General features: G+C 37.8%; 1 protein-coding gene and 1 pseudogene across 4 annotated transcripts; one reads left to right on the top strand and one right to left on the bottom strand.

Annotated features, from left to right (window-relative positions):
• Window positions 1-135: 135 nt before the first annotated feature.
• On the bottom strand, window positions 136-3,839 carry LOC136243682 (carboxypeptidase D pseudogene; annotated as a pseudogene).
• An 8-nt stretch (window positions 3,840-3,847) lies between these two features.
• Window positions 3,848-17,763, top strand: LOC136243687 (carboxypeptidase D-like). 4 transcript variants are annotated; one of them, XM_066035232.1, is made up of 2 exons: window positions 3,848-3,953; window positions 15,095-17,763. In XM_066035232.1, exons 1-2 carry the CDS (start codon window positions 3,928-3,930, stop codon window positions 17,691-17,693), a joined length of 2,625 nt encoding a protein of 874 aa, XP_065891304.1. In that variant the 5' UTR covers window positions 3,848-3,927; the 3' UTR covers window positions 17,694-17,763. The 4 variants fall into 4 exon arrangements, with proteins under 4 accessions (XP_065891304.1, XP_065891305.1, XP_065891307.1 ...); XM_066035233.1 differs by having other exon boundaries at window positions 3,855-3,901; XM_066035235.1 differs by having other exon boundaries at window positions 3,857-3,997.
• Window positions 17,764-17,765: the final 2 nt, after the last annotated feature.

Here is a 17,765-nt window from a genome sequence, read left to right as displayed (position 1 = left end):
GGCCTGTAGTATTACCACTGATATCATGATACCAAGAGTTTGCGCAGCTCAGTCATGAAGGCAACTACAGTACCATTTCACCAACATTCCCAGGAAAGTTGCTTGGATTTTTATGTCATGTGCCTCAGTAACTAGTAATTATACACACATACTATATTATACACATTTATTGCTATGTAGCAAAGCAGTATGAAACTATACAATATAGGGTACAGACATATTACACAAATGAATGTTGTGGTTAGAAAATATACATTACAAAACATCCATTGATCATGCATAGTTACACTTCTTCTTCAGCAGATGATTCACCATTATGGTACAACAGTGGTGGTGCTTGGGGAGCAGACTTGTAACCAAGAAGGTAACCATCCTCATCTCCAGTTGGAATCCGATGAAATCCCTTGTTGATCATAATCCGGTGGGTTGAATTGCTGCGTAGCTGCACTGCTAGGTATATCACAAGTACCAAACCAGCTGTAAGAATTGCTGACAGGATGGTGATGTAAAGCACCAAAAGCTTTTGTGATTTGCTTTCTTGTACTGATGAGGCCAGGGGAGGAGCTGTGCTTGTAGGAACAGGCTCTGCATTAGACTCTGTTAATTGTGATGGAATCTTGTCAGTAGCAGTACTTGTAACCACTAGCTGGTGACTGGTAGTTGACAGTTCAGTTTGTTTGGTACTCTTATGAACAACAAGTTCAAGATTTTTGGTGGAAGATAGTTTGATATAGTGCAAAGTGGTAGTTTGATTACTTATGGTAGCTGACTGGTCAGTTTTAGCAGTAGAAGATGGGACGGCAGTGGTAGTAGTAATCAAACCAGTAGTAGAAATAGTAGCAAGCACAGTACTAGTCGGTAAGGTATCACCATCACTGTTAGAAGTCTCAGCAGGTTTGACAGTGTTTCCAGTTACATTCTTCTGGTGTGGAGAATGACTTCTTGAAGCTGTCATAGTGAAGTTGACTTGTACAGCATCCTCATCAGGGATGGTCACATTTCTCAACACTGGTTCATATCCAGGAGCTGTCACTGATAGTTGGTAATTACCAGGTACAAGTAGTCTCCAATATTCACCTAATCCTGTACCACTGATGCTATGTTCTCTACCAGCTACTATTATTTTGGCATTAGGTATAGCCACACCTTGATTGTCCAACACAAATCCTTTTACTCCTTTGTGTACCTCGTGGATATACGCTAGTAGGGCATCACGATTTTCCTCCCATATGTGAGGTAGGTTAGATGCTCTGGGAAACTTCTGGCAGCCTTGTTCAATTGTGATCTCAAAACAGTTTGTCTCAGCATAATTGTAGTCTTGCATTCCACCAATCACTAAGTACCATGCTGCTCCATTAGTGATGCCATTTGTAAATCGTTCATGCCCTCTTAGTACACATGGTTGCCCCAAGTGCATTCGAGGGTGAGCCATTGAATAAGCCAGTGACAACTGACGAAATATATCATCATCTGGACTCCTGGTATAAACAGGTGTATTACTATTACTGTTGGAACTGTCATAAGGATAATTGGCCACCAGGGCTCCATTGTGTAGGTTAGCTGACAAAACAAACGGATATTCTTTGACCCATTTTATCACTGCTAATGTTTCTGGTTGCCTTGAGTGTTGATTACGGTGAAGTCTATCAGGAAAATCTCTATTTAAATCTGCTTTATTAGCATTATTTCTTCCTTTAACACCAGAATAATCTCCCTCATGTGCCACAGCATACCCATCAGGATTCATGGTGGGCATTATATGGATTCTAGTAGTGTCTATAAGGTTTGTGATACTTGCCACTCTGGCATAGTTCTCACACAAATACTCTATCAACAGTAATAGTGTTTCTCTGCCAGTCACTTCATTTCCATGCATGTTAGCGATATATTTGAATTCTGGTTCACCAGGTTCATGTGTACCAGGGTGATCTGATATCTCCATAACCCAAAGATCAATACCTTTCACAGATTTACCAATAGAATATAACCTTGTAATACTGGGATACTTAGTAGCATAGGTATGTAAGAAATTATCCAGTTGCTCATTGGAGTGGTGTGAAAAACGAGAAGGCTCAATGGGCTCGATGTGATTTTGTATGGTCAAACTAAAGTTCTGTATAGTAACAGCTGCATTGGTTACAATAACTCCAGTCACAGTCTTGGGTTTATATCCATCTGCACTGACAGTAATTGTATAGTTTCCAGCAACAAGGAGTCGCCAGTAATCTCCAAAAGATGCAGACTTTACATCATGGTCAATGCCATCAATGTGGATTGTAGCATTCTCAATAGGAGCTCCATCAACATCAGCGACAAATCCTGCCACTCCCCTATGTGTCTGCTCAATGAAAGAGATCAGAGCTTCACGATTATTCTCCCATTCTGTGGACAATTGGTTAGGACGAGGGTACTTACAACAAGATAGTTCAAAGGTAACTTCAAAGCAGTTGCTATGTAAGTAATTGTAGTCTTGCATTCCACCAGGTACATCATACCAATGAGCTCCATTTGTAATACCATCTTGAAAATCATCACCAGGACAGTTCCGCCCCAGGTGCATCGTGTGATGGGAATGAGAATACACTAAAGCCATTTCCCTGAGTATTGCATCATCTGGTGATCTACTATAATAACCAGATATTTGATGTTGGGCGGAATCATCAAACGGATAACTGGCCACCACAGAGCCACCATGAAGATTACCTGACAACACAAAAGGATTACTTGTTATCCACTTGATCAATGCTTCGGTTTCTGGTTCACGGGGTCTGTGTCGAGGTGTCACATCAAACTGATCTGGGAAATCTCTATTCAGGTCAACATCATGAGCATTGTTACGACCTCCTCCATCATCGCAGCTTCCCACTATTGAACGTTCAAATCCATCTGGATTCATGGAAGGCATTATATAGATATCTGTAGAGTTTATCAAATTACTGACACGAACATCCTCACCATAATGATCACACAAATGTTGTATTAGATAAATTACCACCTCTCTCCCTATTGCTTCATCACCGTGCATGTTGGCGACATACTTGAACATTGGTTCCCCAGGTTCTTGTATTGTAGGGTTGTCTGATATCCTCATCACCCAAAGCTCTCGATTCTCAACTGACCTACCCACTGAAAACAGTTGAGTGATGTGAGGGTAAGCATGAGCATAATCATGTAGCAGTTGTGTAAGACTATCATAGTCATGGTAGCGATCAGATTCAATTGGCTTCAAAATTGCTTCAGTCAACACAAGCATCACACAAAATATGACAAAAAGAATTTCCTTAAATGACTTCATTGTTCCTGTTCTATGGGACAATATACATTAACAGATAGATATCATAATATAAGCAAGGGTCCTTAGATATATATATACCATAGCATACTATAGGAAAGTGTAGTCGTATATAGATATTTAAAGGGCGAGTACAGGCAGACTGTATCTATACAATTATGAAGTTTCTCAACACATGGAGTCATGGACATTTTTTTTCGGCCTTTTTTTTGTTGATGGGAAATAAAAAAGATAATATAAATCAATAATAAATGCTCAAACAGTGGGCAGAGAGGCAAACTCATGGACATATATTAATTACCAATTATATATAAATACTGTCGTAACTCGCTGCTCGTTTTGTAGCCTGTGTTTGAACCTGTTTTTAAATAAAAATCTCGATAATATAAAGCCTCTGAGGTGAGCTACAGTTGTGTAACAGGCAAGCGTAATATAAGACATATCTTACCAGCAAGTAACCATCACTTTCTATTCTTTATTGCTTGCCTTCGACTTTCGCACAAACACTATCCATGGCACAAAGAAGCATATAGCGCGTATTAATAATAGTTTTAATAATAATATCACGCGCCAATGTTTTACTGTTGGATGCCGTACGATCATCTTATGGTACGAGATAAAGTCGTATATTTTCTATGATAGAGCCGAGTAGAGACATAATGTAAAGTGTTGTATTGATAGAATAAGTGGAAATAATATTAAAAAGTATGTATATACCGTACCATACGCAAGGAAATTTTGACGTGAAAAAAAATTTTGACGAATCGGTTTAATTCGTCAAATGTTTATAAGCGCCCTTAAAAGTACAGGTTTTGCCTACAATTTCTTCATTTTCGTCAACATTTTATTCGTAAAATCTCTGAAGTCGTCAAATTTTTCATACGTCAAAATTTCCTTGCGTACGGGGGGAGGGTATAACCTAAATATTTCGAGGGGCAAATGTTTCCAGGTAGAGCAATGTTGCTAATGTATTAGACTTGAGACTAGACTATTCTTATTCTTATCCTCTTTACCAATTGGGCACTGGAGGGCGTACACAGAAGGCAGTATTATTATTATTATTATCTTATTACTTGGTTATATAATTACTGTGTAAACCTCATGCAGAGTATACAACACAGATAATCATACAAATGAGTGCTATAACAAATAGTGTGCTAGTTTATCTTTAAATTCATCTAAATTGTTGATCATCACCAGTGACTTGGGGGAAATTATTCCACATCTTGGTAGTTGAGGGTAGGTAGGAGTGTGCAAAGTCTTTGAGCAGGCTGTGGGACCAGGTGTCCTACAGACCTTCAGCACTTGTGCTGTAAAGCATTAATAAATAAACTAGTGTCCTACTTGGGGTACTTAGAGATAATGAGTTACTCTCTAGAATTCCTATGGATATAATTACATGAAAATAACAAGGAGAAAACATCTTGACCACCTGGTAGACTCCTGTAAGCGTTCGAGCGTAAATCGGATGGCTGCAGGTTCGAGGCTACCCAGGTCCAGTCATGGATTTTTTCTCCTTTCTCCAACTTTTCAAACACACCTTAAGTAGCTAAAGTCTTTGAGCAGGCTGTGGGACCAAGTGTCCTACAAACCTTCAGCACTTGTGCTGTAAAGCATTAATAAATAAATAAACAAAGGTTTCAGTTCTGACAGTGTGGAGGTCTAAAGCTAACATTTTCGCTGATAACCCCAAAGCCACAAAATCAGTGAAAATTTCCCCCCTCGAAATATTTAAGCTATGCGGTAGTTCATATCGGTGGCACAGCATGCATGTTTTTTGTGTAACACGTTTTACATTGTCCCTGGTTTTGTAGTCTGGCACCACCGACCGTATTTTAAGCGCCTAGAAAAAATTATAACCTAAAATAGGGTCAGCGGCGCCAGACTAATAGCCTAGACATAGATAATAGACACCCTTATTATGGCGTAAATATTTTGAGTGGGGAAATTTTTAGCCTTGAAATATTTAGATCTCCATAATATAGCCTAATAGGCCACTCCAAGTCATATCTTAGTTTCTGGTCAGCAGAGTTGGGAAATTACTTTATAAAAGTAATATATTATATTACAGTTACATATTACTTAGAATAAAGAGTAACTTAATAATATTACATATTAAGTTACTAACTTAATAATATTAGTTACAAATATTAAGTTACTATTTTATATTCATGCTTAAGTTACTTTTTTATTAAGACAGCTAAGTTGAAGTTAACATATAAACCACATGCAGTCACGTGATGCACATCAGTGACGCGTACATGCAACACTTGAGCACCATTATAGATGAAAGGCTAATGGATTAAGGTGATTGATTGATAGTAGAATGGATAATTGGCAGTAAAATCCATTTATAATGAGTTACATGCTCATCGTTACTCGTAGAATCACTCGTTACATCTCGGTAAAGTTACTCGTTACTTTCCGCTTCTAACTCCTCTTTATGTAATAATATTACTTTTCCCGTTACTAGTAACGACTTATAGTTTCCTAAAGTAACTTACTGTTATATTACTGCATTACTCAGAATCGTGAATTGTAATATATATTACATAACGCGTTACCCCATCTCTGCTGGTCAGTCCCTAGCCAACAAAGGGATGCAGGCGGGCAGATGATCAGGACTATAGACCGGCTCCCAGTAATGTAGCTATACTGTGATGTAGTATCATTTGCTCAATTTAGCCAATTTTATTAACCAACATTATACTTATAAGTTTTTGCTATGTAATTTGTTAATTCATTTTTGTACAGATCAGGCTTTACAGGCTCCTTGAGCCTTCTTCACCTGTAACACTAATACTAAATTATGCTTCTGCAAAAATGCAGCAGGTTGATGACCAGTGTTGGGCTAGTTACTTTTTATAAAAAGTAACTAGTTACATATTACTTGCAACTGAACTATTTAGTTGCAGTTACATATTACCCATAAAGTAAAGTAACTATAATAGTATTACATATTATATTACTCTGTGTCCACGGCCTTAAGCTGTCACGTGTGAAACTACCACCTTATTACGTGACACGATTGCATTGTTGGACAATGTGCAAATCGTTATAAGTAAGAAACTGGTGAATAGACTTCATTCAGTAGGCTTCATTACTTTGTTGTGGCTAGGCGTTACTCTGGATTACTAACAAGATTAGTAACTTCATTGTTTGTAGTAATAATATTACGTAACAATAGATTCGTTACGGTAATTATATTACTTAGGTAACGCATTACATTTATAAGTAAAGTAACTTCAGTTATATTACCTGTTTTTATAGCGTATTTCGTTATTTTACTTAGTTACCACAAAAAGTAATAATATTATGTAACGCGTTACTCCCAACACTGTTGATGACTAACTACACTGCTTTAAAACAACTGAGCACAACAATGTATAGCTAAGCTCTACATGTAGCTATCTATATTTTTGCTATGTCTCATTATGTCAGTAAATTATTTACATATCAGACTGAGAAATTCTTCATTCAAATGTGAAGTCTTAGCCCACTATGTGTTTTCAGCTTTCTATTCAGTAAACCTTAGAAAAGTAACTGTCAAAGTTTTGAGTCATCAGGCTAGTGTGCTTTAGTGATCAGGTGAAAAAGTTGATGTTTCAACCACTTGCCTATCTAGGACCAAACAGTTATTTATGGAAAAGTTGAAGTTTGAGCTCAGTTAATGTTACTGGCTTTCCAGTAAGTGTAGCTACTAGTGATCAGTGATAGGAAGTCAAAGTTAAGATCCACCATAGAAGAGTTACTAGACTAATCATTAGAGCTAGTTAGCTATACTAGTGGTTAATGTTACATACTGTACTAAAGTTATACTGGTAGCTAACAGAATCCAACTACCATAATAAAACTGCTATAATAAAACTAGCTAGTCAGAAACGTTTTAGTAATGCAGCATAAATACCTGACTGTTCCAATAGTGTGACTGCTCTATTAGAGTATCTCGATCTTTTGCAGTGTTTAAAATTCAGTGTCCTTGGTTTTTACTGAGTCAGGTGCACTTAAGCACCTGTAATATTAATAATAGTCCTCATAAACTAGGCTTCCAAGTTTTCCATGCAGTCGGGTGACCAGAAACTAAGGTTTGACTTGGTGTGGCCATATCATATAGCCTAAATATTTCTAGGGGCAAATTAAAAAGTAAATAAAAAAAATATTTTTAAACAAGGCGCGCGCCCACAGCTGGCCTTCAGCCGAAGTCTGGCTGTGGGCGCACGCCTGGTTTACTGAAATTGTTTTCGGAAAAGTGTGTGTGTGTGTGTATGCGTACCTACCTACCTACCTGCCTATCTACCTATTTACCCAGAGGAGGTTGGTCACGCGTCATAATCCTATGACGCGAAATTGTGCAACCAAGTATTGCTCTATGTGTTAAGGCTTGTTTAGCAGCTAGGAAAGTAGCACATTGTACTGAGAAGGCTTGTAATATCACTGGGACGCTCTGGTATGGATATACAGTCCGTCTTTTAGAATAGTAAGAGGTGTGAAGGTTGAATTAGTTCAACCCTTCCTTTGAGATTACGAGATGAATGATGACGCATGACTAACCTCCTCTGCTATTGAGGATTTTCAAATCTTTGCAACACCAAAGCGCAATGCGTCCACGTGCACGCATATCACGTGAAATTTAAAATTCTTATAACACGCCATGAGACCAGTGAAACACTGACACACGAGTATAAATCTATCAACAAACAACTTGATTGAATCATAACCGTTGGTCCGGTCTAAAGGGTCTAAACCGTCGAATGGGCAAAAACGTACTGGATCACGTTTTTCCGCTTTGCATTTCAGACATGTAGCAAAGATTTGGAAATCCTCAGTATCTACCTATGTTTCTCCGTACGCTCCCACGTGAGCAAAATCATGAAATGGTAAAAGCAGCTAAGTAAAAGCAAAATAAGTCTGTATTAAACTTCCACACAGGTAAACTTTGCTCTGAAGTGGTTTCTTCTCAGCGGTCTGAAAAACGGGTATGGCGACTGGCGACTCTTCATATACTCCGTGGACGGTCTTCCCTTTCTGTTTTATAGACGTTTAACACCTTTAAAACAACACTGAAAGCCTTTTAGGCTACCAGAGATAGCATATCCTTCGAGTTGAGAATGGGGCATTACCTGTACTTATGCGCCTATCAATGTAATGCCTGACTACCACTGGTACAGGCTGAGGGTGGGGAAAGGTCGGGGAATTGATCGCTAAATTTCCCTGACATAGTGGGGATTTGTCTTCACTAAAGAAACTCACTCAGACAGCAAAGGTGTGTGCTTTCAGTTTAGGAAGGAGTATCTCGGGTGCTAGCTACTACGTTCTTACTAGAATCCACTCGAACTAACTCATCACTAGGCCAACGTCACATGACCGTACAAAACCCATCCTAGCCCCAGTATTCCCGGGGTTTGCAGGTTGAGACTTGGTCGGGGTTTGCATCGCCAGTACTTCCCCAGTAGGTGGGAAATTGTAATTTTCAGCAATGCAAATCTCCACCTTCTCCCACCTCAGCCCGTATTAGTGGTAGTCGAGGATTACATTGATAGGTGCATTACGTGAACGAAAATGAAGGGCAGCCTCGAGGCTTTCTCTAAACAATTTGCATGAGAAAACACAATAAACACACTTTAAAACAGTTGAGAAGATACTTCTGTGTGTAATTTGCTGTTTAAAGTGGTTTGTTATAGTTACGCTTCCTTAGCAATGCATAGCAACATAATTACTGAATTATAAATTAATTCATAAATTATGAAATATGCTAAATTAACTATTTAATTATCTAGCTGAATTAATAATAACAAATAGCAACTACAATTATATACATGGTTGATTAGTTGCTTATTTAGTTAGAATGGGATAGTATTAACTGCATGGGTGCCTGGTTTTTAGAAGTAGCATTACATCAACTTGTTAATGTACAAAGCTTAGAAGTAAGTATTACGTACATGTAAACATTAAAACTAATTAAACAAGTGAATTTCTAAAAGTGTTTTGAAATTGATAAAGTCTGCTGAATTTGCAATTTCTTCGGGAGGGAGTTCCATATAGGGCCTGAAATTATGTTCTGGAAATGATCTGACAAATCCTTCTATCTATGCCTGAATAATTATACAACCAAGTACTAAGAATAATACGAAACGCGGTTAAAATTACGTCATAAATAAATAATTAAATAAATAAATAATTAATAATTAATGTTTGAGAAAACTACGAGGCCTAGAGACATGAACTAACCGGGGATAGATTCGCCTGTGAATGAAGGCACAAACGTATAATCGTCGCTCCTGTTTGTGCTGATGACTTGACCATACGTGTAATTCTGTATAACGCCCAGCACCACACCCTTGCTTAATTACTTACATATTGCGCGAAGAAGATTAGCGAAGAAGATTAGTGATGGACCCTTAGTGATGCCCGTGCAGGAGAGCCAGAAGCCACTTGTGTAAACAAGAAGATTACAAGTAAGTTTTTATGTTTGTAACATCTCAAGTCTCCATGCCAGCTGCCAGTGGATTCATTCACGTAGCTAAATAAACAATACAAGAAAACATTAAACTGACATATGCCACGCTCTTTACAATAAGCTTACAGTTACATATAAAATACAAGTAAACAATTTTGTCTTGTGCAGCTGGCATGGCGAACTTTCTTTGTGTTGGTGTCAGGCAATTCAATACGTGCTTAATCTTTTTTGCCTTCACCTGGCGTAGCTACTAGGCTCTAGTGGCTTGGCTGTCTTCCTTTATCTGGTTCATCTGGCTTGCATACGCCTACAGCATTGTGTAGCTATCTCCTGAAAGTTGTGTATGCATAACTATAGTGTGTCACCCATCACTGTGCCATTGCTACATCACTAATGAACCTTACTTAGCTCTGGTTGATGTTGATATGCATTGCTGTATATTGGCTAATAATTTTTATCTGCATGGTGATGTTGCCTATAATGTATTGCTGCATACAATACTGCAATAATGTATAGTTCTCTCCTGTATGTTTTGTATACATATACTTTGTACACGTCACTGTGCCATTACCACACCAATGATGTACTGGCACTTAGCTATATACTGGTGGCCTTTAGTTACAATGCCACTATTGTGTTATATCTGTCACTACTGTGACATATTGAGTTGATTTGGGGATAATGCATTCACCACCTAATAGCCTCACCGGGGGGCTGTCACGTTGGTGTATGTACTTGGTTGTATGTGACACGGTCCTAGTAATAATAATAATATTAATAACTAGATGAATTAAAAATTGGAAATTTTAAAATGAGAATAGGGATCGCTGAAAAAAGCCACAAAACAAGAAGGGATCGCTGGGGTGGTAATGTAAACCACGAATCCCTATTTTGACTCTGTCATAAATTTTTAGTTACATGCTCTATCATTTTGAAGTCAGGGATTTGTGGTTTACATTACCACCAACAGAGAGTAAAAATAGGGATTTGTGGTTTACATTACCACCCCAGGGATCCCTTCTTGTTTTGTGGCTTTTTTCAGCGATCCCTATTCCCATTTTAAAATTTCCAATTTTTAATTCATCTAGTTTGTGTACTTTTTATTAATCCAGTAATGGATTATGAAGAAAACTGTTGTGAATAGTGTACGTCAACATTTCAGTACACACATGAAACTGATCAAATTGCAATGTGCATACAGACTGAGAGTCTCCTAATGTGAGCTACAATTTACATTACTGGTGCCTTTAATAGCTGTCAAATTCAGTACAAGGATTGTTGTTATATACTTAACTGCATTATACATCAGGGTGAACTCCCTTCAGACTGGAAGAGGACATATGTAACACCAGTATACAAGAAAGGCCCGTGTACTAATCCATTGAACTATAGACCTACAGTATATCATTGAATAGTATTTGCTGAAAGTTGTTGGAACATGTCTTCTCCTCAGCAATATCTTCTCACACTATTGACTACAATATCATGTGTACAAATTAACATGGATTTCTTTGATTGATAATGAAGACTGTTGTAAATAGTGTGATTTTGCATTCTGCATAATAACGCCGTTAATGTTTCAGTACAAACACGAAATTGATCAAATTGCAATGTGCATACAGACTGAGAGTCTCCCCAGTATGAGCTACAATTAATGAGCTTTAATAGTATGAGCTTTAATAGTATGAGCTTTAATAGCTGTCAAATTCAGTGCAAGGATTGTTGTTATACGCTTGACTGCATTATTAGAGTATTTACATGACTGCTCTATTAGAGTATTTAATCTGGATAATCCGCCCACGTACAATAATCACGGAGCGAAAAAACCACCTTGCAACAAAGTCATCAGCCCAGATTAAGCTTCTTGGCCTATATTGAGTTTAATAAAGACAGATTCTATTAGCCACAAGCAGCGCACATCAAAAAACCTAACTTTGAGTGCGATCTTGTATGGCTTCTCGAGCGTAATGGCGTTTTGTCAAGAAGAAACGATCTGGTTTGGGCTGTTTCCTTCCGAAAATGAAATCAAAAATAGGTCATGGACACGCACAATGATCCATTCAGCAAGCCTTGCTACTTTTTATCCCAGGATTCTCCTTGTAAACTTCGCTATGCCTGTGAAAGAATAATAATAATAATATTATGAATAATAAGAATAATAATATGAACAAACAGGCATATTTCAGTTTTGTTTGAAACACACATACTGTTTCCTTTTCACTTGATACTTACTAGTGGACCTATACTCATTGCAAAGAACCACCAGAGGGTTGTTTTGAGTTGAAGGATGCTTTTCAAGTTGGTTTTTAGGTGTGCGTTCTATTAGGATTTTTGCAAAAATAACATGGGCAATCCCTATTATGAACCCACTATCGTGGTTCTTGATAATATGAACAAACTGGCAAATTTCAATGTTGTCTGAAATACACATACTGTTTCCTTTTCACTTGATACTTACTAGTGGACCAATACTCATTGCAAATAACAACTAGAGAGTTGTTTTGAGTTGAAGGATGCTTTCTAAGGTGGTTTTTAGCCGTGCGTTCTATTAGAGTTTTTGCAAAAAAAAAACATGGCGATCCCTATTATGAACCCACTATCGTGGTTCATGATGAACAAAACGGCAAATTTTAGTTTTGTCTGAAATACACATACTGTTTCCTTTTCACTTGATACTTACTAGTGGACCAATATTCATTGTAAATAACCACCAGAGGGTGGTTTTGAGTTGGAGGATACTTTCCAAGGTAGTTTTTAGGCGTGCGTTCTATTAGAGTTTTTGCAAAAAAACATGGGCGATCCCTAGCTATTATGAACCCACTATCGTGGTTCATGATACATGTCCATAATAAAGAGATGTGTTTCATTGATACAAGCTATTTTCATGATTCTGGGTTTGAGAATGACGGTGTGGTGATGATTATACTGGCATATTGGATGGTATATTCAAAAGGAAGGGCTTGTTGGAATACAGTACTTACTGTAAGCCATTGCGCCTATAATTCTCAGTCAAGTCAAAGACATACAATATGTTTACTAAAAGTTGGCTATAGTTATAGGAAATTCTGATCTGTGCACATTGAGTTACAAGTAATTTGACTCTAGATCTGCCATTACCAATTTGGTAGATATCAACAGAGTTGACAATGCTTTGTAGTTACGTAGTAGAGTACTCTTGACATCAGTATGACCCAATTATAATAACACTCTTAAGCAGTAATTACCTTAGTAGTTGTAATCAAAATGTTCAATGCCCAAGTGGGGATTGTAAAACATAACTTGAACAAGGAACTCCCACTAGCTGTAATACTGGTGAACATGTGTACAGTGCAATCTCTGTTTTACGGACACTTTGGGACCAAGTAGTTTTGATGAATTTTTACTGTTATAAGGAGGTTGTTCTTTTTCAGAGTATAAAATTGTATTGGTAAAGATCTATAGGGCCTACAGAAACTGACCTTTATAGGGAGGTTAAATGCAGAGAGGGTCCTTTAAAAGAGATTCCACTGTATACCATATTCCAGGGCACAACTTTTTTTTGGCATTTACATAATATGGAGAATGATCAATTAGTCCTAGTGCCTGTAATTGTTTTAGGTGGTCTGAATGAGTTGCTTGTAACAAATTATAGAAATGTTCTAATAGAGTAGCCAACCACTCTAATAGAACAGTGGCATTTAACAACTGTAAGCATGTGGCTACTAAAATTCCCTTGTAAAATCTCATGATCTGAGAGCTTCTAAAATCCAAAATTTTTCATAGGGCATTGCCCTAGACTATCAAGAACGATATCCATGCCTATTGTATGCAGTGTCAAACTCTACCATGTAACTTTCATTGCCAAAGACTTCCCCACTCTTGGCTTGCATTACTGCCCCTGATATATTACCGTATAGCCTGAGGGCAAATTTTTCGAGGTTGAGCAATTTTGCTAAAAATAAAATTTTCACAGATTTGCAAACACTCCCACAATGTATTAGACTATATGGAGGTCTAAATATTTCATGGATAAAATTTTCACTGGTAACTCCCAAAACCATGAAATCAGCGAAAATTTTCCTCAAAATATTTAGGCTATACAGTACTAAAATCATCAGTGTTTGTTTATATAATTGTTGCAACATTTTATGGGTATTCCCTAGACAAGTTATACAATGTGTGAAAGGCACAGTACATGTGGTATGAACACACACGTTGTATAGTGGCAATCAGGTACAAACAAACACACAATAACGTAGCTTTGTACTACTAAAATATTGACCAGGAACTAGCTTTCTAAATATCCTGTATGCCAACTTGTCGGTTTTAGCTGGATATAAACAAGCTACCTTCAAAATGGCCTGGAAACTTCTTGTGTAACTGAATTTTCTACTAACTCATGTCAGGTAAATATATAAGGTATAATTTAATCGTGGATATATTACAGGCTTGATATTGTGGGACCAACATGACGTTTAGCCCTCAAAAACTCCTGCTATACGGTAGCATAGGGCAAATACTTGCATTGCACTGTATCCTGTAGTACGCTAATTGCACTGTATTCTGTAGTACACGGGGTAAAATTTTCACGATCTTTACAAATTAGCAACTATCCATGAAAATTGCCCACTCAAAATTTGTAGCTCAATAAAAATGGCATTGCTTGAGTACAAAAAATCCTGAAGAAGTGACATTTCCCTCTTGAAATTTTTGATGGTGGAAATCTGTGAAAATTCCCCTCAAAAAATCCCACTATATGGAACTGGGTGACAAAAAGAGTGATCCTCAAAAATATAATCCTGAAATTTGTTAATCCACAAAATTTGTATGTATACGGTATTATTTGGGAGACTAGTATATAGTCATGGCTACTATAAGAACATTCAGAAATATAGCTACACTGTGCTATCAAGGTGGCTACTGTCTGAAGGCAGGGTTTGAGCCCATGACATCATGTGTGAAAATTTTAAATGATTAACCTTGTTTGAAAAACCTTTAACCACCTGACTTCTCTCCAAAATGATTTAAAACAATTCCATTTGCCCGTTTTTTGTTCCAAATATGTCTTACCAACATTTGCATCTGCATATTCATATACCAACTGTGGATCTGCAGTTTTAACAGGGTTGTGTTATCACTAGTATGTCTTCTTTTCAGGACACTGTTAACCAGTAATTTGTCATTAGCCTAGAGCCATGCTTTTATAACTTTCATTGTTGAAGTACTAGTGGTGTCCTATTGTAGCTTTCTATATGTGCAGATCCTTGTTCTGTGCCTCTTATTACTGTGAAACTCACTGACTCTCATACTAAAGGCTATGTAGGTGCATATGCAGCCTAATATTTATGTCTCCCTATTTTGTGTAGGGAGGAAATTATGCAAATATCAAAGATAAATATTTTATGTTGCTTGCTCTACTCTGTATTGTTATTTTTGACTGAAGCAACTTTGAAGCAAACTGAATCTGATCGCTACCATGACTATGATAGTCTGACACAACTGCTACATGATTATGCTCATGCTTATCCTCACATCACTCAACTGTTTTCAGTGGGTAGGTCAGTTGAGAATCGAGAGCTTTGGGTGATGAGGATATCAGACAACCCTACAATACAAGAACCTGGGGAACCAATGTTCAAGTATGTCGCCAACATGCACGGTGATGAAGCAATAGGCAGAGAGGTGGTAATTTATCTAATACAACATTTGTGTGATCATTATGGTGAGGATGTTCGTGTCAGTAATTTGATAAACTCTACAGATATCTATATAATGCCTTCCATGAATCCAGATGGATTTGAACGTTCAATAGTGGGAAGCTGCGATGATGGAGGAGGTCGTAACAATGCTCATGATGTTGACCTGAATAGAGATTTCCCAGATCAGTTTGATGTGACACCTCGACACAGACCCCGTGAACCAGAAACCGAAGCATTGATCAAGTGGATAACAAGTAATCCTTTTGTGTTGTCAGGTAATCTTCATGGTGGCTCTGTGGTGGCCAGTTATCCGTTTGATGATTCCGCCCAACATCAAATATCTGGTTATTATAGTAGATCACCAGATGATGCAATACTCAGGGAAATGGCTTTAGTGTATTCTCATTCCCATCACACGATGCACCTGGGGCGGAACTGTCCTGGTGATGATTTTCAAGATGGTATTACAAATGGAGCTCATTGGTATGATGTACCTGGTGGAATGCAAGACTACAATTACTTACATAGCAACTGCTTTGAAGTTACCTTTGAACTATCTTGTTGTAAGTACCCTCGTCCTAACCAATTGTCCACAGAATGGGAGAATAATCGTGAAGCTCTGATCTCTTTCATTGAGCAGACACATAGGGGAGTGGCAGGATTTGTCGCTGATGTTGATGGAGCTCCTATTGAGAATGCTACAATCCACATTGATGGCATTGACCATGATGTAAAGTCTGCATCTTTTGGAGATTACTGGCGACTCCTTGTTGCTGGAAACTATACAATTACTGTCAGTGCAGATGGATATAAACCCAAGACTGTGACTGGAGTTATTGTAACCAATGCAGCTGTTACTATACAGAACTTTAGTTTGACCATACAAAATCACATCGAGCCCATTGAGCCTTCTCGTTTTTCACACCACTCCAATGAGCAACTGGATAATTTCTTACATACCTATGCTACTAAGTATCCCAGTATTACAAGGTTATATTCTATTGGTAAATCTGTGAAAGGTATTGATCTTTGGGTTATGGAGATATCAGATCACCCTGGTACACATGAACCTGGTGAACCAGAATTCAAATATATAGCTAACATGCATGGAAATGAAGTGACTGGCAGAGAAACACTATTACTGTTGATAGAGTATTTGTGTGAGAACTATGCCAGAGTGGCAAGTATCACAAACCTTATAGACACTACTAGAATCCATATAATGCCCACCATGAATCCTGATGGGTATGCTGTGGCACATGAGGGAGATTATTCTGGTGTTAAAGGAAGAAATAATGCTAATAAAGCAGATTTAAATAGAGATTTTCCTGATAGACTTCACCGTAATCAACACTCAAGACAACCAGAAACATTAGCAGTGATGAAATGGGTCAAAGAATATCCGTTTGTTTTGTCAGCTAACCTACACAATGGAGCCCTGGTGGCCAACTATCCTTATGACAGTTCCAACAGTAATAGTAATACACCTGTTTATACCAGGAGTCCAGATGATGATATATTTCGTCAGTTGTCACTGGCTTATTCAATGGCTCACCCTCGCATGCACTTGGGGACACCTTGTCCTAATGACAAAGAGTATTTTGAAGATGGTATCACTAATGGAGCTGCATGGTACATAGTGGTTGGTGGAATGCAAGACTACAATTATGCTGAGACAAACTGTTTTGAGATCACAATTGAACAAGGCTGCCAGAAGTTTCCCAGAGCATCTAACCTACCTCACATATGGGAGGAAAATTATGATGCCCTACTAGCATATATCCACGAGGTACACAAAGGAGTAAAAGGATTTGTGTTGGATAATCAAGGTGTGGCTATACCTAATGCCAAAATAATAGTAGCTGGTAGAGAGCATAGTATCAGTGGTACAGGATTAGGTGAATATTGGAGACTACTTGTACCTGGCAGTTACCAACTATCAGTGACAGCTCCTGGATATGAACCAGTGTTGAGAAATGTGACCATCCCTGATGAGGATGCTGTACAAGTCAACTTCACTATGACAAGTTTATCCACATCTAAGCCAAGTTCATCCACCACACAAATTATCATATTTGTCAGTGTGGGTATGGTGGTGCTAATATCTGTAGTAATTCTGTTAATAAAACTCCAAGTTTGTTGTAATGGACGTAATAAGTCTTCAGTACCTATCATTTGTTCCACGTGTTGTCACAAATATGCTAAGGATCAAGTGCTATTCAGCCAGCTAAATAACAATGAGAGCTCAACTGAAGAGGATGTTTAAATTTGTATTAATGTACTTTTTGTTGTAATTACAATGTACTATACTACCAACTGACCATTCGTTAACTGACCA

This window comes from Dysidea avara, chromosome 13 (genome assembly GCF_963678975.1).
Source record: "Dysidea avara chromosome 13, odDysAvar1.4, whole genome shotgun sequence".
Taxonomy (NCBI): Eukaryota; Metazoa; Porifera; class Demospongiae; order Dictyoceratida; family Dysideidae; genus Dysidea; species Dysidea avara.
The sequence above is the reverse complement of the archived record's forward strand: the minus strand, read 5'-3'. Positions and strand labels throughout refer to the sequence as shown.

Coding starts and splice junctions, on each gene's coding strand:
- LOC136243687 (XM_066035232.1), top strand. CDS start 3,928: ATGATAGAGCCGAGTAGAGACATAAT. Junction 3,954..15,094: donor GAGCCGAGTAGAGACATAAT/GTAAAGTGTTGT, acceptor TATTTTGTGTAG/GGAGGAAATTATGCAAATAT.